At 36.9% G+C, this 24,302-nt stretch overlaps 1 protein-coding gene across 3 annotated transcripts in view; it reads left to right on the forward strand.

Moving 5' to 3' along the window:
* Positions 1 to 24,302, forward strand: part of epha3 (eph receptor A3) — a 133,251-nt gene that overhangs the window by 47,437 nt on the left and 61,512 nt on the right. For all 3 annotated transcript variants that reach the window (XR_014207397.1, XM_082175293.1, XM_082175292.1), the window contains exons 4-5: positions 13,891 to 14,046; positions 20,240 to 20,575. Coding sequence is in view for 2 of the 3 variants with exons in the window: in XM_082175293.1 (XP_082031419.1) it covers positions 13,891 to 14,046; positions 20,240 to 20,575 (492 nt within the window). In the remaining variant the exon portion in view is untranslated. The remainder of the gene's footprint in view (positions 1 to 13,890; positions 14,047 to 20,239; positions 20,576 to 24,302) is intronic.

The following is a 24,302-nucleotide window of genomic DNA, read 5'->3' on the forward strand; positions in this document are numbered from 1 at the left end:
TAATTTTGATTTCAGTGGGCCTTTAACATCAGACTATTGGAATGAGTTGCATTTTCCATAAAGTGTGGGTAGACTTCCATAGAGGGTTCCAAATTAGTCAGGATTCTGCCTTAAAAAGACAAATGTCTACATAGATAGTAGAAGTATGGGAATGAAGCCAAAAAGCGTATGCACTCTCACACGGATCCCATATGCATGTATTCATTGATGACGTGGGTGGAGTAATAGCATAAGCATTTGAATTCTTTCTTCGGCCCATTAGATTTCTAGGCGTTTCATGCTTTTTTTATCACCAGAGATGGGGAAGTGTGATGGGGAAGAAAGGGACCTACGCTGAGCAGATAGCAAATCTGCCACCTGAATTTTTATGTTCTGTCAGCGTCACGGAGGTGGGCATATGGAACACCTCCTTGTTGTCGTCTGTTGGCAGCTAGTCCTCCCACACAGGGACACAATGGAGAGATAGACAGTAATTCTTCTGCGGACGGATCCCTGTGTTGGCCACGGTTATCGCACTTGAGCTCTGCACGGAAGCGCGTCCTCTCCACAATAGCCAGAGGGAGGTCATTTGGATTAGAATAGGAGGTTTTATGGCTGGTGTTGGGCACTGCTCCTCTGTGGAAATAATACCTCTGTTATCAGTCATGCCTGTGGCTGACAGTCAGCGTACATTAAAAGTGGCCAGCACAATCCCTGAACCCTTGGCTGACCTGCCATCTCTTTGTCTGCGGTGGAGATTTATCAGTGGCAGCCGATTCCGTGTGGTCCTGCAGCTCCAGAGGAATGGAGGGTCCTAAGGGCCCCCCGAAAAAGAGGCGGCCATAAACCTGCCACAATAGGGGATTAGGTGGTGGCCGATGCAGGGCTCCCATTGTGCTGGATTCTGTAGCAGAGCAGTACATTCAGTACAATGGCACCAAGGAAGAGGGATGGCTCCGACTGGAGGACTCGCATTCTGAGAGGCTTTGAAAATTATGCTAATAGGCTTAGTTGTTTCAAAGCTACTTTCTCTCTTTTTCTTCCCTCTTTCTTCTTCTACTGCTCTCAATTTGCTAAAGGCATCATGGTGGCTTATTGAGACGTGTCAGGGGATTTCGGCGAAATTATGTCCTAAAATTACTGGCTGACCCAGTCACATCTAGCGCCTTAGCGAGAAAGATGCAGGAATATTATTGCATACGTTTCGCATGCTTTTGTACTATATTAGAGCAAAATTCTTGTAATATATTAACACAGTAATATCTTGTGGCTTACTTTTTAAAATAAAACAGCAGAAACAGCAATATAATAAAAGACATCAATGTGCAATAAATAATTACCATGAGTTGTTATATGCAAATGCAGAAATGGCTATAAAAGACCCAAATAAATATTTCAATTATTACTTATCACAAGAATTGTAATATAATAACCACAATTAAATATTTATCTTCCATTGATTTTTATTTGTTATGTGAATGTCTGACTTATTGACGTTTCAATTCAGTACAGATTTTAGAGCCCCAAAGGTATTCGATTGCTGAGACAACTTGTTTATGGGTAGTCTAATTGGTGCCTGATTAGAAATGATAAACAAAAAATTGACCATGTATTTAGTCTTGATCATGAAATTGCAAAGTTGCATGTAATTGCATACCAAAGCTTAAATTGATTAAATTAAACGTATCTAATTCTTTGTGTTTTCAGTTTACCACCCATTTGCAAGCTAAAAGCTTAGTCTGCTAACTTAGCATAGCGCTAAGATTAGTGATTAAGTATAGTAAAGCACCTTTGATTAGAAAAAGATACCATGAAAACATGCTATGTTTTTGATCAGGCATTGAGGAAGAGGGATATAGGATTCTACGAGAGGATAGGATCACGTCACCGAAACTGTCCTTATTTTACTAACGTGTTTCTGTATGACTGTGTTCACTGTGTATTTGTTTATGTTTGCAGATATCAGTAAGTGTTTAACGGCCCCAACATTCTCATGCATGTTGCTATCCACATTTGCTATTGAGGCTCCCAGCTGTTCCCTGCGTTAGTTTATAGTCTGTACACATGCGTCCAGCTGTGAACATAGAGCTAAGCTTTCCTTCAAACACACAGCACACACTGACCTTAACTGGTGACAAGAACACTGATGTAGAGTTAAGCCTTGGAAACTACAGTCCTTGCAAAGGAGGTCCATCACCAAGAGTTCAATAAATCTGTGGTCCTATAGCATCTCTATAACATATACTGCCCGAGCAGTGCACCAAAAGAGTCTCACATAAAGAAGCCTTTAACTATATGAAGAGTTCAGATGCAAAAGCCTCTAAGTGCCATCTGAAATTTTCTTCTAGAATGATCATTTTTATAAAGCTTGTATATTTAAGTTCAGTAATTTCACTTAAATGATATTTAATAGGTTATATATATATATATATATATATATATATATATATATATATATATATATATATATATATATATATATATATATATATATACTGTGTATATTATCTATCTATATATTATCTATATATTATCTATATATTATATATTCTGCCGTTCAAAAGTTTTGGTTTGTTTATCCTTTAAAAAATTCTCATATGTTTAATTTTGTTATTTCATGTAGATTTAATGACTAACATGAACATTATATTTGTATTAAGTAACATTGTTAATGTTAGTCAATTAAAGGTAATACATTAGTTAGTTAATACAAGTAAGTTTCATGTCCATGGTAGTTTACACTGCATTCATGTTAACTGATACAACTTTTGATCTTAAAAATTAAATAGTAAATACATTGAGATTTAACAGATATAATATTAATAAATACTGTAAAAGTACTGTTCATTGTTAGTTCATGTTAACTACGGTATGATTATTGATTATTAATGTTAACAAATCAATCCTTATTGTAAAGTGTTGCCACTAATAATAATAATAATAATAATTACTATTATTATATTGTTGTTGTTGTTGTTGTTATTCAAAACAGAAAATACAAATTTTCTTTTCAAACTATTGTAAAGTCATTAAATCTATGAAATGGCACAAATAAACGTATGATAATTATGTAAAAAATTATAATCAAGTTTTTCTTTTTCTTTTTTATATAGTTTTTTCTTACTAAATTTTGCAACCCTAAGACTTGCACTGTGGGCATTCTCTCAACAAACTTCTCTGTCCTCACTGAATCAAAATCAGCACTGAAAGTAATAATATATATACTGTATATATATATATATATATATATATATATATATATAATTTATTTTTATTATTATTATTATTTTAAGTGCTATAAAATATATTGCTCATTATTAACATTAGTTAATGCATCACCGAATGCTAACAAATTAGACCTTACTGTAAAGTGTTACCAAATTAGTAAACGCATACACATTTTGTACAAGTAGTAGTGCCAGAGTTTTCTTTCACTTCTGAGTTTTACTTTTCTCACTCGGCATATATTCTTATTAGTTGGATTTGGATTCCTTTTTTCAGAGGTGCTTTCAGCCTCACAATGAAAGGCAAGACGAGGGATCGAGCCTAAAGGGCTCGCATGAGATGGTACATTAATGCAGATGAGCATGTGTGTTTGCGTGCGCTTGTGTGTCCATCCTGCGGCAGGGCTGCCGTGACAGTGTGTAAATAGGAATTGTTGCCTAACAAAGATGTCACAAGAAGGAGAGAGTGAGACACTCCAGGAAAGTATGCAGCTATTTCTCCTTTAATAGAGCAGTGAGACACAATGTTGTCGTCCGTAGCGACAGGATTATGCCATTGAACAGGAATGAAATGCTTTTTTTAATGAGATGAAGCTGCATCTCTATCCCACTTCACAGACGAGATGCTTCAAAATCCTTCGTTTGCTGGCTCTCTAATTATGAAGTATGCCTGTTAGATTGTACAGGGCTCTCACAATGAGTGACCTGCTCTGCTCTGAGTCATTACTGAATCATAATTAGAGCGCTTTTAGCGCAAGCACAATATTATGATTCTCTTTGACAAATTTACAAAGATGAATCAACCACAGAGGTCTGTAATTCATTTATAAGGATCTTTAAAGGCAAATGCATTACCCAATGTGGTCATTTGCTGTGTGATAATTGTATTAAAATGGCGTCGCTGTTTCTCATTCCTAGCGGAGCGCCTGCAAAGCTATTCATTAGCCTCGCCGAGTACATTTGTAACATATCACGGTGCGTCAATGGTGTTTGGATCCAAACACCAAGGAACTTGCGAGCATCACTAAGATACAGTAATGTCAGAGCAAAATGTTTATTGTTACCCTTGATGCAAGTCTCGAGGGGCCAGTTCTCCTCTGGCCAATGAGCGAACAGTGTATGATTATGATCCAGGCAGCATTACATGTCAGAAGTCAGATTGGATCGGAACATTCAGAATATTTATCCAGTTCCATCTGGTTGGAAGTCGGAGTTATCATGCCGGTATGGAGACGAGTTTGTTGAAGATCAGTGCCGATGGCTGTCGTGTCCATGAGGCCTTCACAGGGCTGATGAGGCAGGCACTTCAGGGATGCATTGTGGATTCAGGGATGAGTTGTGGATAGGTCCAGGCGCAGGTCCTCCATCTGATTTGGATACGGCCCGGATCTGGCTGACTTCAGTAAACCTCGAAATAAACAGAAAGACTAACATTAGCATAGATGCCATTCTTCTTATGATGTAATGAGTACATTGGGTGTTATAGGAAGTGTTCCCGGTTCCGGCTGACCTAATCTATGCAGCCTAATCAAAACGAAAGCCCGAAAACAAATTACGAATTAACTCTGTTAGCTTGCCAGCGGATGCAAGTGGGAGCTGCCGAGCTGGCGCATTCTACGACACTAATTCATATCAGCTTTCTCAGGCCTCTGTTGGTGTTTGTGCTGGTAACTACAAGGTAATGTTTCTGGAGTGGAGGCTCATTCATTTCAAAAGGCTCTTAAAGAGGCTCCTCACATTGGAGCTTCACTTTGGGAAATGTGCGAGCTAATTAAGCGGTCTGATCTCAAGCTGATTTGAATGAGAAAGCCCCGCTGATGAGCGGATCGGGAAGGTGCGGGCACACTGGAGGCATTATAGCCGTGCTGCAAAAGCAGGGCGGAAACACATGTTTGGAACTGTAAACAGTCCCAGAAGCGCGGCACGCATTACAATGCTAATATCCATCTTCAGTGCGATGAGCTCCAGCGGGGGCTGCGCCTCTGCCATTCCTAAGGCAGAAGAATAGCTGTCCCACCGGATGCCTGATCAAATCTAATTTTACCCGGAGCTGGGGTGGGAGAGTGAGAGGAGACGCGAAGAGGAGAGTAGGAGGGGGGCGAGAGTCCCTCTGACCTTGTGGAATGGAAGGGGTGGGAGCGAGTCTATGGAACCAGGAAATCATTTGTTTAGTCAACACTCTCAACTACTCGCTCTGTTTACCGCTGGCACCATCGAAGTGGAGCAAAACCTTCACTGACCTTTCCTTTCACTCTGAGAGAGCTGATGGAGAGCCTGGCTCCCTCTCCACAACACATTTATCCACTTTGTGAACTGTAGAGTTTTTCCAATAGTTGGTTCCCAGAATGTTCTGGGAATGTTAGGGTTGGGTTCTCAGAACGTTCCCAAAACAGAGATTTTTGATTTTTGTTTTGTTTTGTTTGTTTGTTTTTTTAGTAAACAGGAAAATTATGAAAAAGTTGGAGTTCCATATGTTGGTTCTGCAATATATAATGCTCAGATTTTAACAGTCAGCCTAATCTGTTCCCTGTCAATGAATGTCGTGAAGTTTTTATATACCAGTACAGTATTTATTATCAATGTTTTGAATTAGCTTTTGTTTTTATATGTTTAGAATTTTGTTTTAGATTTAGTGATATTATTATGTGCTTTTTCTGTTTTTTTTATATTGTTTTTTTTTATATATTTCAATAAGTACATATTTAGTAATAAGTAACATTTGAAAAATATTATTAAAATATTAATATGTAATATTAAATTATTAAATGTTTTTATTTTATTTTTTATATTACATTTATTAAATATTTCTTAAACTTATTTATTTCAGTTAGATGCCAAAGCAGGATTTCAAATTTTCTAATATGTATTATTTACTTTATTTCAGCTTTATTTATATTACAAAAAAATAGGTTTAGCTCTCTTTATGCAAAAAATAATAATAAATAAAATGATTTTGGCCTGAAATGTGCCTGTTTGTATGTAAAATCTGGGTCATGAAACTAAATCAGTTTAGAACGACTGTTGTCGAATGCAAAAGCTGAACAAAAAGCATGCAGATGATGATGTGACATTGATGTCCTTGGCCTCATATGTGTTCTTGAGTCATTTTTTAATATAAAAAGGCCCATAAAATGGGGTGGTGTCATTGGTGTTGTTTACAAGGCAGTATTGATTCAAGGAGAGGTGGCCTCATTCTCCTCTGAGAGCGCCATTGTAGAGGTTCCAGGACAAACAGAGGAGCGCTGATCACATTTCAGGCCTCTCTGAGTGCTACAGCTGAGCTCTCCTAAGTGCCCGCGGTTACAAATGGACCACTGAGTGAAGAGAGCTTGCTTATGCGAACACAATTCAGACTCATATGTGAATCTGTGATTTATGAATGTGTGTTTAATTGTGCATTTGTGCTGAGGAATTTGTTTGTGTATTCCTCTGTGTGTTTATCCTCAACACATGATCACATGTAACTTGTTAGCACGTTTAGAAGACGTATAAACTTTGAAACTTTATTTAGTCCGTTGTGGCTTGAAACTTTCGGACCGCAAACTGGATTTGTCATGCGATGTGAATATGCTTAGAGAGGCACTGTTAGACCTCTGGCTGTGCAGGAGTGCCAGGCACGCATTGATCAAGGTCAAAGGTCATTTGAATGGAGAGCTCTAGAGGTGTCAGTGTTGGCAGTGATTGAATTAGTAGTGGAAGTGAAACCCATGCATGCACTTTAATTGGGTTTGGGGCTTTTCCCATGATGCTCGCTTAGTGGTTCTTAACTCAGCATCTACTAATAACCTTCATTTTAAACTTTATCCATGAAACTCTTCTGGAAATGAACGAAGCTCTGCTTTCCAATTAGAAAGGGACAAAAGCATCTTCAGATCTGTGATGAGACAACTGGATTGCACTTTAATTAAACATGATTATATTTGTGCTGTTGCATAAATATTCAAAGTTAAGGATGCACTACTTGAAAATGTATTCATAATTGATTACAAAAATAAATCTATTTGATGTAAGTTTTTACATTTAAATCTAATGCACTGTAAATTAATTTGTTACAGTGATATAATAAGGCTTGTGATCGTGTCACTTGAGGGAAAAAACACTGACATTTTAATAAATTATTATTAGTATTACATATATATATATATGACAGATGAAAGTTTTTAAAAAATATAGTATTATTATATAACTATATTACTATATAAATATAGTATATATATTATAATTATGTTATAATTATTTCAGCAGTTATGCAGTTTTTTTTTTTATACTTTGAATATTTGAAAAACTTTCATCTGTCATATTGAAAAACCAGGAAGCTATGTTGTTGTCATGTGACACCAAAAGCAGGAAGTTATATCACAAAGAGGAAATCTGAAGACAATTGTTTGTAAAGGTCAGTAGGTTGTCGAATGGCGTATAGAATAACTTGATTATTATTTTTACCTGAAAAATATTTTTGAAAATGTTGAAAATTCTGATTTTAACTATTATTATTATTATTACTACCAGGGAACGTTACTTTTAAAATGTATGCATTACAATATTGTGTCACTCCCTAAAAGATATTTAACTAAAGTAACTTGCATTACTTGTAATGCATTACCCCCAACTCTGATTATTTTTATTTAATCTGTAAGAAAGGTATTTTGTTACATGTTGCTAACTAAATTTAAAAGATTCCCCCCTTTTTATAGTGTTAATTTTAGACTTTTACATCAGAAATGTTGTAAGTGATAACGGGAATGGAATTTTGACCTTTGAGGACTCTGTTCTCGTCTCCCCAGAGGAAGGACATCTACTGTGGGCTTTTCTTTTGAGAGCCAGCGAGTCAGATACAGTTTCACAGGCAATTAGTTTGAACAGGGGGTGCTGAATGAATGCATTTGTTCCGTGTATCCTCTCCCTCACTGCCAGCTACTGTATAAAGACACTACCGTAAGTGAATCTAGCCAGCACTTACCGTCATGTCATCACATTATGCTTCTATTGATTGATAGGATCCTGTTTAGTCACTAGGAGGTCTGTCCTTATATCATATCACCAGTTACCCATGACATGGTCTTTTCAGCTCAGAGGAACATTTTATTTTTTAATTTTATTTTATCACATAACTAGCCCTTCCCATAGGAAAATTGTATTTCTCTGAGGTTCTTTCATTGTTCAAGTCATTAAATGGAGATATCAATTTTGTTTCACTTAAGCATCACCTTAGTCTCTGATGTTTCAACATTGAATAAAAATAATTAAAGACATTTTAAAATAGACACACATTGGCAGTGAAAAATAAAATAAAATAATAATCTTACTTAACACAAAGATTTTCATTCTTAAATCAAGTTTACTTAAGAAGCTAATTTAAATTATTAAGTCTTATTTTCTGGAAGTTAGTTCCAGTTACATTTCCACTTGAGCTTGGTTGGGCACGATTACAAACCATTTTCGGCCTGGAATTCTCAGCACTGTTGGTTCACTGAACCGCTGGTGAATGCATGTAGTGATGTCACTCAGGATTGGTCACTTGTCAGTTGCCTGGCTGAATTTTTCTCTAGCTGTGTCCCAATTCAGAGGCTGCTTCCTTCGAAGGCCACGAAGTTTGCACCGAGCATTGTTAATGGGACGGTTTTGCCTACAGAGGATTAATCTTGTCGCCTAGTACCTCTGACAGCTGCCGTTGGCAGTATCGTTTGTACTGGACTTTTTTTGAAAACTATAATCAACTGTCTGAAAACAACCTGTCTAAATATGTTCACCTTGGTCTATTTATGTACATTATAAAGAGTAAAAATTAGCATCTTAGTAAGATATGTCAACATTTGAACCACTATATATATATATATATATATATATATATATATATATATATATATATATATATATATATATATATATATATATATATATATATATATTTTTTTTTTTTTTTACATTCATATCATTATATATTTGAGTAAGCTTCTGTAGCTGGTCAAGCTCGCTGTAAACTCTTGCAACGACTGCAGGATTGACGCATTTGTAATGCATTCAAAAGAGCTCTGTTATCAGCCCCGCAGTGGAAAATGAAACCATATCCGTAACGGCTGGGCCAGATTGGCACGGAATGGAACGGTTAAACGGATAGTTCTCCCAAAAATGAAAAGTCTGTCATAATTTACTCACTCCCAAATTGTTCCAAACCTGTATGAATTTCTTTTTTCTGCTGAACACAAAATATGATATTTTGAAGAATATCAGTTGCCAAAGAGTTAATGGGCCCCATTGACTTCCAAAGTCATTTTCTTCCCATACTATGGAAGTCAAGGGGTGCTGTCAACTGTTTGGTTACCCATATTCTTAAAAATGTCTTCTTGTGTGTTCAGCAGAAGAAAGAAACTCTTTGGAACAACTTGAGCGTGAGTAAATGATGAAAGAATTTAGATTTTGGGGTTTAAATCCCTTTAAACTGCCCGCCCACTGCCTGACAGTGTAAACATTCTTCAGAAAATGTTGTCCATTTTGCTCTTCATTTAATGCTAAAGCTATTGATTTCTCTATCCCATGCTAAGGTTTCTTTCACAGTTCTTGGATTTGACTCGACCGCCCCACCATCAAACATCATCATGATAGTGAAGAAAAGATCGACAAAGTAATAAGATCATCTCTCATATCCTTATTAAGAGTCGCTCTTGGGAGAGCATGTGTGTGTTCTTGTTAAGAGCAAGTGCGAATGGGAGCGTGTGCTGGGAGGCCTGGATGAGAAATCACCTCTGTAGCGATCTCACTCCCTTCTCGAGCCTGTTAGCCCGGGAGTGAGCCCCAACGTCTCCTCGCACCACACGTGTAATCAATAACAGCCCCCGAGCTCACACACACAAAGCGCTTCCACCTCAGCACGTCGTGTTAGACACACAAACGTATATATCATCCCACACTCAGCGCTCCCCTGTACATCTGAGGCGTTTGGATTACATGGAGGAAGTGCAGGCACAGCTTTTGGGTAATGTCATTCATAGCCTTTCACTGCAGTATGAGAGTTCGGAGAGATGAGAGGATGGTGTCGTCGAGAGCCATTGGCTTCCCTGGCTTCTATTAAAGAGCTGTCAGGTATAAGAGCTCTCGTGATGGAAAGTGGGGCACCTTTCTCTCCATCATCACCTGCTTCGCTGACCCAAGAGACTCTTTGTCTTGCATCTCCTTTGTTTATTTTTGGCCTGTGTAATTTACTTCTATTTATAAGTAACGCTCATTGCTTGTCAAGGGCGTCGCAAAATCAAGGCTGATTGGAAGAAAATACGTTTTTTTTTCTTCTTTTTTTTTCTTGTCTGACCAACCACATAGAAAAGAAAATCACAATTGAGATCTAAGTGTTTCACCTCGAGAACAAATGGAAATGTTTTCCTTATTACATATTTTCCTAAAAAATAAATAAAAACGTAATCTAACAGATGAGATCTGAACAATGTCTCAAAGTCTGCAATCAAAATTCTGAACATGAACTCTCATCTGTGTCCTCCAGGACCAAATTATGTGAGACATACTATCCATAAGGTACATTTTCTTACTGTATGTCAACACTTCTCTCATTTAGGTCTATTGTAATTCTCACGAGAGTTATTTTGGTATTATTATTATACTATTATATTATATAACACTTTGTAATAGTTTTAGCTTTAGTTTTAGTTGAGAATGAGAACCCTTCTCACAAGGATTTTTTCAGTCTCCTGAGGTAAACTCACACAAAGTATTAGCACAATAGGTGTAAAGAAAATAAATCAATTTACTCTAATTGAAATAAAATTGGGATAAATTTAAAATACTATGAAACAAGTTAACTATACCATGTATACACATATAATTATTAAAATTATGTCATAATTCCATTAAAGTTATACTAGTTCTTAAAGTAGTTGAAATTAAACCAACATACGAGCATTTATTAAACCTTAGTTAATTAATACAACTATACAAAATGAAGTAGCACCAACAAAATGAAACAGATAAAATGTACCTTAGTAAATTAATTAAATTAAGTTGGAATGGCATGAGAAGATTTAGTTAAGATCATTTAAATTTAAATCTACATTAATTTGACCTAATCCAATTGTGTGATAATGACTTTGAATGAAATTAATTCAATTGTGTTTAAAAAAAGAAAGAAGGGTAATTCATTGTCTATAAAATGTTCCTCTGTGGTCTTCAAATCTCTTCTGACCACATGGGTGTGTTTTTATCACGTTTGGGACTATGTGTTTTCTGATTTGCAGAAGTAAATGAATGTCGGATTAGATTTCCTGTAACAAATGCTATTAAGAGCACCTGATTTTTTTTCTTCACCAGACTTATTTTGTGCGAGGGCCTCAGTTTTGTGCTAGTTTTGTGCCTAATGGAGGGCCTCAGAGGAGAAACAGGTTAATGTAAACCTGCATTCTCATGCATCACAGGTAACTCTCCATGCCGTCTTCTGCTCACACTGTGCATAAGAAAACCTCTCATGAGAATCTACAGGCATGTAGATGCGTGGGAATGTTGACTGTGAGATAATAAACATAATAAACATCACTTATATGTTGGAAGTGGATGCATGCATCCCACCCAAGAACGCCTTTATTAAATGGTGTGATGATCTTCTGCTGTATTCCCAGGGAAGAACCTGGCCTTGCTGCTTCTATAATAATAAAACCCCTTTGTTTTTCTTGCCCTGAAGTAGAATTCAATTGATTCTAGGTAGACGGTGCTGACTTGAAGCTTTGGTTCAGTAACTGTATCAGTATCAGCAACAACAGGGGAGTGGAATACAGATGTGTGTGAGCTCTAGTAATTAGCCAGCTCATCATGATTTTCCCTCTTCATTATAGGTAATGGAATGGGATTCTCATGAATAGGGATGGATGAGCTGATGAGATACACTTTAATAGCAGAGATATTTTTTTTTTATTATAAGAGGTGTATTTGCATAATTCATGAAACAGCCACTGAATGTGACATAAAAGGAGACTTTAAAAGTATTTTTAAACATACTTTATCACATATCTTTGACTTTAGCCTTTCAAATGTTCTCCTTCCTGAGGAAAAAAGGTTTTCCAATTATATTTCAGTCAAAGATAAACCTTGAACTTTAAACGTACAAATGTTCCTCCACGAATAGGACTACTCTTTATAGTCAAGTTGTTTTGAAAAATGTATTCCATGTTCAAGAAAGGCAGAGACTAATCGGACACTATTTTACAGCACGCTTGGATTGGATCGATCTCTCAGATTGACAGATCTTGATTTACCGTGCACCATAGAAAGAGCGCTGGAAAATCATCATTCATCAACCAGGATCTTATTACTTGTTACTTATTCTATGTCATTATAAATATGATGATGTTTTATTGTGACATTTACACATGTAAGCAGTCTTTATGTTCAATAAAACACTTGTTTGGAGAGTTTTTTTGGACTTTTGATAAAAAGGATGCCAGCATTGTTCCAAATGCAATAACTTTTGATTGCTTTGAGATATCAACACAATATTTGGCCCAAATGCATGATTGTGAACGAGGCCAAACTTGATTTTATGACCTGTCATATATACTTTCTAATAGTCATCATGCCAAGTATGAATAAATCAATGAATTGCATCACTTGTTCTGGGGTTTTCTCAGCAGTGTAACGTAAGAACCTCCAAACATGATCAAAATAAAAAAAGTTATAAGCCAATACTTTTAAGTATGACCCTTAGATGTAAAATCCTAAAATAAAAAATAAAATAAAAAATAAAAATGCCTTCATGGGGAATGAATAAGAAATATTATAATCATTTCTGAAGGATCATATGACACTGAACACTGGAGTAATGGCTGTAACATAGAAAACGATTATAATAATGTTTCACAATATTACTGTCTTTACCGTAATTTTTATCAAATAAATGCAGCTTTCGTAAGCATAAGAGACTTATTTAAAAAAACAAAACAAAAAAAAACTGTATTTTACAGTCATGAGGGCCTCTTTTTGATATAATTTCCTGTTTCTGTTTGGCCTTTTCTAAAAATTTATCGGCTTATTCTTCATTATGACATCAAGACAATTATATCACCCTGAATCTCCTTTGAAAACCTAAACAATAATAATAACAACAATAAAAAGTTGATCATAATTGTGTATTCAAGTCATTTTCTGCATAAATTCCATGTTATGCATTTCTGAATGCATTTCATAAACTACATCTGAACAAATATCGTCATATAATAAGGAGCAATACAGTGAATATGTATGGCGCAGCTTTCAAAATTTGTCATGAAATTTGACGAGAAACGCTTGAGTTCATATTGAGACTTCAGACGTTGATATCTTGGGAAATCTCTATATTCTTCTAAATCTCTTGAGGAGACACTTGTAAGAACTAAGAAGGCCTCTCCATTTGCTCTTCATTTAATCTTGTTGCCGTCTAGAAACAATATTTCTTTCCTATGAGGTCATAACTTTCGCTCGCATATGCGTGTGGCCGACCGTACGCACATCTCAGCGCTGTTGGTACAGCTATTAGTTTGTTTAAGTCCACGCAGATGATTAAATGTCTTTCCATTGTGTCCGCCGATGCATATGGTCATGTGAAATGATTCGCTCCATTAAAAGTGGCAGCAAAGTAATGGGGTAATGAATGGTCCTGTTGGCTAGAGTCTCCCAGCATCCTAATTTGTCTTCCCTCCTGTTGTTGTCTCCACAGCCTGCCGGCCCGGCTTTTATAAGGCCTCCTCCGGGAACGTCAAGTGCTCCAAGTGTCCTCCACACAGCTACACACACCAGGAGGGCTCCGTCCACTGCGGATGCGAGAAAAACTACTTCCGCGCAGAGGAGGATCCCGCCTCTATGGCCTGCTCCCGTACGTGTTGCTAACCTACTGAAGTACATTTGCTCCACATTGCATAGGTTTAACTTCACATTTAAAGAGATAGTTCACCCCAAAAAAGGAATTTCTGTCATCATTCACTCAGTCTCATGTCAGTCCAAATCTGTGGTACTTTCTTCTGTGGAACATAAAAAAAAAAGATATTGGGCCCTACCATACACCTGCCGCAATGTAGCGCCAGGTGCGACCGCTAGTGCTCTTTGCTAGTCTCAGCCTGAAATGCAGTTATCATTTTCACGTCCTGCGCCACGTTGTTTAAATAGCAAATGCATTTGTGCCCATTTGTGCACACATGAGCGTGCTGGTCTGAAAACAAGGTGTGTTCAGGCACATTGTTGGCGCGTTGCTATTTTGAGGCAATTGAAATAGACTTCGCTATTGACCAACAAAAACCTGGTCTAAAGTCAATGGTGCAATATTTTTTTTGTTATTTAAAGTGCGTTAGTAGTGTGCACCTATAGGCGGGTCCACAACGCGCATACACTTTGTCCCGTAGATGGCTTGCTTACGCGCTTTAACCTCAAGCACGAGCAGATCCGTTTCCTCGCTAGCATTCAGTCTTTCCACTTGCAAATTCCACCATGTAAATAGTAATCCGCCATGGGGCGAGCACAAATGGCTTTTAAAGGGAATGGGAGATGAGACTCTGATTGGTTTACACCCAAAACACACCCATTACTCATTAAGAGAATAGGGACAACCCTTTTAGACAATGCGCCGGGTGCACCGACCATTTTCCCCGTCATTAAACTAGCAAAAGTGGATTTACACACGCCCTAAGTGCACTTGTGCCCTGCGCTTCAGACCATGTGCTTAGATCGTTAAAATAGGGCACATTATGTGAACCAAAACTGTTTGGTTATCAACATTCTTCAAAATATCTTCTGTCATTTGAAAAGAAGAATGTTGATAAACTTTCAGTTCTCAATGATTTTTTTTTTTTTATGGGAACCGAAACGGTTTAGGTACCTTCTGTACCAACATTCTTCAAACTATCTTGATTCTGTTCAGCAGAAGAGAGAAAATGACGGAATTTTCATGTTTTGGCAGACAATCCCTTTAGATATAAAACGGCAAATACATCCACAAGCATTTACAAGTTACGTTATTGTACAGATAACTATTTATGTTCCTGTTCGCCACAGAGCCCTCAGAAGCGCCAGAGCTTTTTGAAGGATAGTGTTTGTTCAAGGATTGATGAATTTGTGTTTGCTCATTCTGACAAAGCTTCCGATACCCCCTCTGCGGCCTTCAAGCTATCCCACCGAGAATAGTCCGTGTTTGCTTATTTTTAACCATTTCAACCGACGAGTCTCCTTGGGTTTGCTCACTGGAGCAAGCTAACCCATTCTCTTTTATGGAGTAGCACGCAGATGGTAGACAGATGCATACAGCGACTGCCAAGCATTCCAAAACACATTATCCATAAATCATTGCATTGCTATCAGTGCTGATTCATATCACATAAAACCACCAAGAGCCTTATTGAATTCTGCGGCCAAGTTTAATCGGGTGTATCTTACGTGACATCCGAAGTAGTCAGCACGTCGGATCATGCCACGCTCATGTGAGTCGCATTTTATTTAGGCTGTCAGAAGCAATACTGAGTCTTCATTTCCACTAAGCACTCATTGCCAATGTTAGTTTAAGACTTTGATGGGTACAGTGAGGGGGGAAAACGCTTGAAAAGAGTGTACGACTTTAATTCCTCCACTTCATATTGTCATAGCCCTCGAGTTTATACATTTATCTTGATAGAATCTGCTCGGATGCAGGCAGTGGAACAGATACGCTTTAAGTGCAGCTCTGAGAGCGGAACTGCAATTAAAAGAAGACGACGCACAATATTATCTGCAATAATTGCGGAAGGTCATTTTGAGTTCTTCAGAGATGTTTTTTTCTCACTGTTTTGCGTGAATTATTCAAGTCATGGCTGCATTATATGCACAGCTAGTTGTTCCTTGAATTATTGGTTTGTAAAATTTGCAGTTTATGTTGCATTCTACGCCGTGTCAGTGAAGGTCGGCATTTAATCACTGTTGAACGTTTCAAAGGCATACATATTTATGCCTGTTTTTAGTACGTATAAATGGACTTGTTTATTTCTGTCAGTCTCCTTTTTTATGACCTCATAAAGGCGATATTCTGCAGCGTAAATCCTTGACGTGAGGAAAATGTCAACACCGGACATGTTATATAATTGTACCACTTATCAAAACTGATGCAAACATCACAGAGAATGTCATGGGTCTGTCATGTTATGGTGGTGATTGTTGAGGTCCACTTTAATATGAAGGCTGTAGTCACACTTCTGTCAGACTGAACTGTCTGTGTTATGGATGGCTTACCCTGGCACCGCTAACAGGAGAGCCAGTCTGTTAACATTACCTGCTCACTGTGATTTCTATTAAATGTCAGGATCAAAGGACGCCTTGCTCTGGCAAAGATGTTACCTAGTGACATATAACTACTTTTTCCTCCGTCCTATAAAAAGAGACTTTGTTTTATGTAAGGCAATTTTTTTTAATCTGTACTGGCACAGAAAACCTCCTTTTTTATGATACAATTTTTTTTATAGAAAGGAAAGATCAGGGATGAGTTGTAGAATAGAAAGTCCACTATACTTTAAAATAGGAAGAGGGATTGCTCAGCTAAATATGAAAATTCTGTCATCATTTACTCACCCATTATTTAGATTTAATTTTATTTAAGCTATATTGCTATTGCCGGAAATTATTTTTTATAATTTTAGTTAATAAAAACGTTGCTGTTCTCTTTCAAATTAAAGCTCACCGCATTAAAAAAATCAGTTAAATTTACGGTAAAAAAAACAGCAGCTGTAGCTGCCAGAAATGTACTGTAAAAAATATGGTAGCAACATCTTAGGTTTCACAGACTTAACTTAAATTTACAGTAGAAAATTAATAAATTCATTATCTGATATAATGTTAATTTACTGACATACTGAAGTACTAATATCTGTTTTGTACCATTGTAATACACTGACAACCACCAATCACAGTGGTGAGCAGAGTCACATGATGAATCAAAGCTCTTCTCAAGTAGCTTTTCCACAACCTGAGAAAGTTAATACTAATGTATATACACATATATATATATATATATATATATATATATATATGCATATATATAAGCTGCACAGTGTGATTCACACAAACACTAAACACCATCATGGTAACATACATGAAATTAAAAAAATGCAATAAACATTAATTTAAACAACATTAAATGTAATATAAAATCCTAATGTACATAACTGATTAGAAAAAAAAAAACTAAGAAAAACTATGAATAAACATAGTTATTTCAACAGAAATTAAGTGTCACGCTAGCCTGGCTAACGTCAGACCACGTCTCATTGAGACGTGGTCTGGGAACCATATGTTCATTTTCTCGTATTTGAGGTGTGGTTTACGAATGCCCAGAGCCGTTTATTGGGCGCTACGAATGTCTATCAAATGCGCCTGTACGTAGCTCATAGCCAATCGTTTCAATCATACCAGATGACGTATGTAGAGCGGCAGAAATTCGACGAGGAAGAAGACGAAATAAACTTGCGTTCTAAACTACTTAGAACACTATCTAAGGCTGCATCGAAAGGTAACTTCGCGTCTGATGCCATGTTGGATCCATAGATATAAACAAACTGCTTCGGTGTGTCGCATAAACGTCGTCATCGTCTTGCTGCTCCCTCCCCGTTCTGTGATTGGATCCCTTTTTGAGGGGAAAATCTGGTCCATGGTGTCCAGGCTGCCTAGCAGCGTGAATAAAATCGCGCTGCACTCAAGGCAGCATGGGGAAACCCAGGCTAGTGTCACGCAGGGAATTGTGGAAATGTCAATGTACGGGTTTTCACTGTAAATTATACAATGATTTGTTCAAGAAGACTTTCTTCTTTCTTTTTTTTCACGTCCAAAAACTATATACCTATATAATGGTATTTTACTGTAAAATGTACGGTTAGATCTATCACAGTTATTCACCGTATATAGAACGGAAACTTTCTGTTGACCAATTAACAGTTTTTCACCGTAGCATTTTACTGTTAAAATCACGGTAATCTTTTACATGAAAAAAAAGAAGAAAGTCTATTTTTCAACAAACGAAAGTAGTTTTCAACAAAGGATTTAATCAGCATTATTTGTCATATAAACACATCAGAAATAGTGAAAGAAATAGCTTAGCTTATATGGGGGCCTTTAAATATTGTGTCGGACAATAAGGGGCTTTCAAATCAAAAAGGTTGAGAACCACTGGTATTTAAGACTTATGTGTTATGTCTTTTAGAGAAAAAGAAAAAAAGACCAGACTGATAGTTAAGACATTCAGTTCAAGTCTTTCCCTCCGCAAGAGCTGGAAAATATGATTATAATTTATAAAATTACATTTTGAGTGAATTATTCCTTAAGGATTTTTTGCTCTTCTTTCTAAAAGTGCTTTTAAAAAGGCCAGTGTGGTGAATCCTGTATTTGACCTTGAAGCTAAATGTCTGATTTATTGTCATGTCAGAATCAAGCGAAAGCAACAGGGAGTGTTCTGGAATGTTCCGGCAGTGAATTTGTGGGAGAGATTCCTTTGTGTAATGTTCTGTTTCTTAATGTAGTATCAAATCCTACCTCTCCCCCACTTTCCTTCTCAGATAAAATGTCTGTCAAAATGATTCTCAGGTTCAAGAGGCAGGAAACCTTCTCTGAGCTCCAGAGCTTCAGTGTGTGAATTCATGTCAGATCAAACCAATCAAACACAAACATTACGCTCTTCATTTCTTCACTCACCACCATCTTTAAGGCAGATCTAGGAGGAATTGTATGTAATTATACCCAGAGGTCAGATATTAAATTCTTGAAACATTCTAAAATGATTATTTATTACAATCTGTCTTTGAACTGGTGTCCATCTCCTCACTTGTATCTGAGATTTCACTCTCATACACATATACGTAGAAGTCGTCACTTATTAAAATAATAGCTTAATGCCTAGGCCTGCTATTTCAATCAGTATAGAGCCCGCTGGCTGCACTTCATACCCAATTTTTTTATCGAGACAATCTTTAAAGTTAATATAACAATCCATCGAGGACACTTCTGAACTCCGGAGTAATTCTAGAGGCGTTGCCAACATTTTAACAAGGGGAAAGACATGCCTGCCTAAATTCCGTATCCATCCATAACTGATGACTTTAACGATTAAACCCACACTTTTTAAAGTAAACGTACTTCCCCAGAGGGCCGTTTTATTGCTCTTTCATAGCTCATGAGATTTAATGGAGTTCTCAGTTGTGTTTCATTTAAGTATAAACTTTGTCCCAGATCTTTCTCCTGTCATCCCTTAGCAAAAAAGAAACTTAGGCTATTTTGTACATAAAAAAATAAATAATAATAATTCAATAAATGTAAATCTTGAAAGAATTCAATGAAACATTTTTGAGTTCATATTAAGACCAGTACAATTTTGATTGTAAAATTGGTGTCTCCATTTCCTCTCCATTTAAAGTCGTCATGAAGCTGCGATTGTTTTTGCTTCCCTATTGTGACGTACAGTATATCCAAGTAAAGCGGCTGCTCGAACAGGAAAAAATATAGGGCGGGACTTTATTTTGTCCATCGGAAATTGATTGGATTGTTGTGGATCATCGTCATTTACTATTGCGGTAACACTTTACAATAAGGTTCATTAGTTAAAATTAGTTAATGTATTAACAAACATGAACTAACCACGAGCAATACACGTGTTACTGTATTTGTTCATCTTTGTTAACGTTAGTTAATAAAAATACAATCATTCATTGTTTGTTTATGTTAGTTGAGTGACAGGTTGCCCCGCCCTTGTCAGAGAAGAAAAGAGATGGCGCTGCAAGAGCGAGGGGAATTTATTTTGATGAAAGATTACATGGGCATATGCATTAAAAAATGACTGTTTGCATGGACAAATCATTTATAATAAACACCACACTATTCCATAAAAATGAAGAATTGTCCGTTTTGATTTCATAGTGACTTTATTGGTTCATTGTGTCAGTGTTGGATATGCAATTCGGTAGAGCACAAATAGATTTGAATTGTGTTGTACTATATTTTTTTTATAGCAAAAAAAAAAAAAAAAAAAAAAAAGAGTAAATATTATATCATATATGTTCTTTTCACAGGACCTCCATCTGCTCCACGCAATGTGATCTCTGCCATTAATGAGACGTCAGTGATTCTGGACTGGATCTGGCCGGCTGACAGCGGAGGCAGGAAGGATGTGATATTTAACGTAGTCTGTAAGCGATGTTGGCCGGGTCCCAGACAGTGTGAACCCTGCAGAGGGGCTGTGCGCTTCCTGCCCCGTGCCTCCGGCCTCACTAACACGACAGTAACCGTGGCAGACCTTCTGGCACACACCAATTACACCTTTGAGATTGAGGCCCAAAACGCAGTGTCCTCCCAGGCCCCCACGATCCGCCATTATGCTGCGGTCACCATCACTACCAACCAAGCAGGTGAGTCTGTCATCCTAGCTGATCCTATTGTTAAAGGAATAGTTCACATCACAAATAAGTCTGTTAACTATTCACACTCATGTTGTTCTGAACCTCTATGAGGTTCGCTCAGCTGTGAAACACAAACAATTTATTTATGAAGAATATCCTGATTGTTTTCCATGTAATGAACTTGGACTGGAACTGTCAAGCTTCAAAATGACAAAAAAACACTATAAATGTATTATAAAAGTCCATACGTATTAGATCCATATGATTCAAGCGCTGTACACCAAGGGCCAGATTTACTAACAGCTTTCGTCAGTGCAAACCTTCTTTTGGTGTTAAAAAACTACTGTCAGGATTTACTAAAGACACATAGTGAAAAATTAACCCTGAAAATGCATGGACACAGTTATTTTTGCTGCTGACCTTATTGCATGCATTTGTAGGAGTTTCCCTTTCAGACTAAAAATTTATGGGAGGAGAGTATTTAAATTAATAATCCACAGTGATTTACTAAGGTTTGAACTAGTCAATTTAGTATGAATGACATTTCAGACGTACTAAATTCGCCATGTTGTTACTGTCATGTCAGCTAGTCAGTTGCATCCCTTAACTGCCATTCATAAATCCTCTCATGGCCTCATGGGATAGTGAAGTGTCCATCGAATGCGCACTTCCAAATCTCAGCGGAAATAGTAGGTCATCCGGGTACTTTTTCGGCCTACTGTTTTTGGAATACCATGAATTCAGACATACTACTCTGTTGACGTTACTGTTTTTCGCATACCATATAGTAAGGGAGTATTCAATTTGGGACGTAGCGCTTGATTATAGCTGGTTCAGGTGTGTTTAATTGGGTTTAGAGCTGAACTCTGCAGGACAGTGACCTTCCAGGAGCAGAATTGGACACCCCTGATATATTGCCAATTCACTGCGGAGTATAGACTCATTGGAAAAATGTGCCTATACCTACATTATTGCAAAACTCAGAAAATGTACCTATATATACAATTCACTTCAGTTTCCAGCTAAAATGAACACTAGTGGCAGTAAAACAACTTTTATTCTTTTTCATAGTAATACATTTCAATGTTTGTATCACATAACCAGCTCCATGAGTATGGCTTTTACTTTACATAGTAAACTTACTCAGTATCTCACCTGGTACAGCTCTGCACTTGCGATGAGAAGCGCTCAGGGACGAGTCATGATAAAAGAACTCAAAGACTTGTAGAAGCTATCTAAAATGTCATGGTTGCTTCAGAAAGTGTGTTTTTATGTCATGTTTGCTTTTGTTAACACTATCGGTTAGGTTGAGTGTAGGGTTTAGTTTAGATGGTAAGTTATTTTCAAACATGATAGAGCATTAATCTTCTAACTCACTGGACATTTCCATTTCCGAACTGCTGCAACAATACAACCGACTTAATAAAAAATTGGCAGATTTACATTAATCTCCAATGGATAAACCTGAACACGCTGTTAGCGCCACTCCATGGACACTTTAAAAGTGTTGCGAAACATGCAAGAGTCAATGTAATATCTTTTTGCAGAAATGTCGCCACTGGCACGTTTTTCCATTGAGCCTAGGTGGTACAGTATATATATAGGAATATAGCACACAAATATAAAAAATTTATGATCATTAAAAACATGAACATTTATGCAGCCCCTACCATTAATTGTCATAGATCAGCCAGGATTTTCTTCAAATATTCACCTTTTGTGTTCCATGGAAGAAAGAACATCATAGAGCTTCAGAACAACATGCAAATGAATGTGTGAACTATCCGTTTAATTCTCCCATGTCTTCTAATGGAATATTATTAACACAATATTCTCAAGAATATTCACTTCATTCAAAGCCATGTCTTAAAAGAAAAAATGTCTTCAAAGATTTCCATTGATTGAGCGAAATGTTTTAATGGTCCCGTAAGATCGATTGAGACGTGTGCACAAGACAATTCAATTTCCTCTCTGCGATGTGCAACAAAGCCCAAAATTCCATTCGTAAGGAAGAAAAGAACCAGTTAATGCCTCTGCAAGTCAATTGCTCATCGCGCGCTATCACAGCTGCATATCATTCTGCAGGTGCTGGCCTCTATTATAGCTGACTGAAGGTCACGACTCCTCAGGTTACTAAAGCAGAGGGATGCTGAACGACAGGCCATCTGCCTCTCATTCCACGCAAGCTTCCTTTGTGAAGACTAGTGTTTCTGTTCTCTAGCCCTGTGGGGCTCAGGCCACTGTCAGTTCAGTGCTGTCTGTGGAGTGATAGGTACAGGTTCTGCCGGATGATTTAGAGGAGGCTTTGGTCCACAGCTTACAGGCTTTGGGCTCTGGTGTCATGAAATAGTAGGCAGAAGACTACTTGGACTACTAGAGGTTCAAAGGCTAGGGATTGATAGTTTTGCACCCTTTTACCAGTGGGAGCAGTTGACTTTGCCAGAGACCTCATAAAATCCTTACTGTCATTGTGAGAGGACTGCAATTTCACTCAGTAGATCTTTCATCTTCTGTCATAGAGCAGATGCTGATTTATCTGTGAAGAAAGGCATCTTCTTTCAGAATGATACAGCACTACAGGCCCAAATGTATTGACTATCAACACCGTCATCAACCTTCAAGTCATTGAACATTCATGTTTTCCTCAATATTTTAAGTATTTGTGGGTTATTCCTGATATGCAGTGCCTTTAAAATTCTGTAACTTTTGAGAATGAATATAAGCCTGTGTTATAATTTAACTGATTTGTATAAAAGAGTATTCCAGACATTCAGACTTTAACCACAGTAAATCATTAAAACCTATTAAATGTTAATGATTAAAGAAAATGAGGAACTAAAAAATGCATACTTTTATTCAGCAAAGAGATATTAAATTGACCAAATGAGACAGTAAAGACATTTATGGTTTTACAAAAGATATATAATATAATCACAGGAATAAATGACATTTTAAAATATATTCAAACAAAAAACAGATATTTTAAGTTGTAATGATATTTCACAATATTACTGACCTCTTGCAAAACTTCTTAGTAGCCATTACTCATTTTCTATCCTTTAAAAAAAAAACATTTATAGGATTTTGGATAACAAATGATTTATTGTATTGTATTGTTGCAAATATTGAAATAATTATATTACTAATATTAATACATTATTTATATTAATTAACATTTCCTTTTAGGATTTATTGCATAGCACCTGAAAAAAAAAATGAGACTGTGTGCGAACCAGACTCTGTGTGTGTGTTGTGTGTGTGTGTTGCTAGGTCACAGCTCCATTTAAGGTTTTTCTTTTTTAGACAAGGATTTCAGGTGACAGATTGATGGGCAGTAAATATGGACTTAGCACTTCTCTCTCCTAGTCCTTCAGTGATGTCTCGGAGAAACATTTTCAAAAACTTTAAATTGCATTCTTTTCATGTTTTTGTAATTTGCTGTTAGTCATTGTCTGTTGTTTTCTATGGCCTTATTACTCTCTATTTGGGTGTAACAATATACCGTGCCACAATATATCGCAGTGCAAAAATGCATTAATATATATCGTGGATAGTGACACTATGTATTTATAGTTAAAAAAATTAACATTTCGGATGAGAAAAAATTTGAGTTTACAGAATTTCAGTGTCAGTACTAAACTACTATATATAATGTTGAATATAATGTATGATAATTCAGTGGGGGAATATTTGTTGGTCCTGATAATGCCAAATGTCTTATGTTACCAGTAAAAAG

The sequence above is a fragment of the Leuciscus leuciscus genome (assembly GCF_965113295.1).
Source record: "Leuciscus leuciscus genome assembly, chromosome: 7".
Classification (NCBI taxonomy): Eukaryota; Metazoa; Chordata; class Actinopteri; order Cypriniformes; family Leuciscidae; genus Leuciscus; species Leuciscus leuciscus.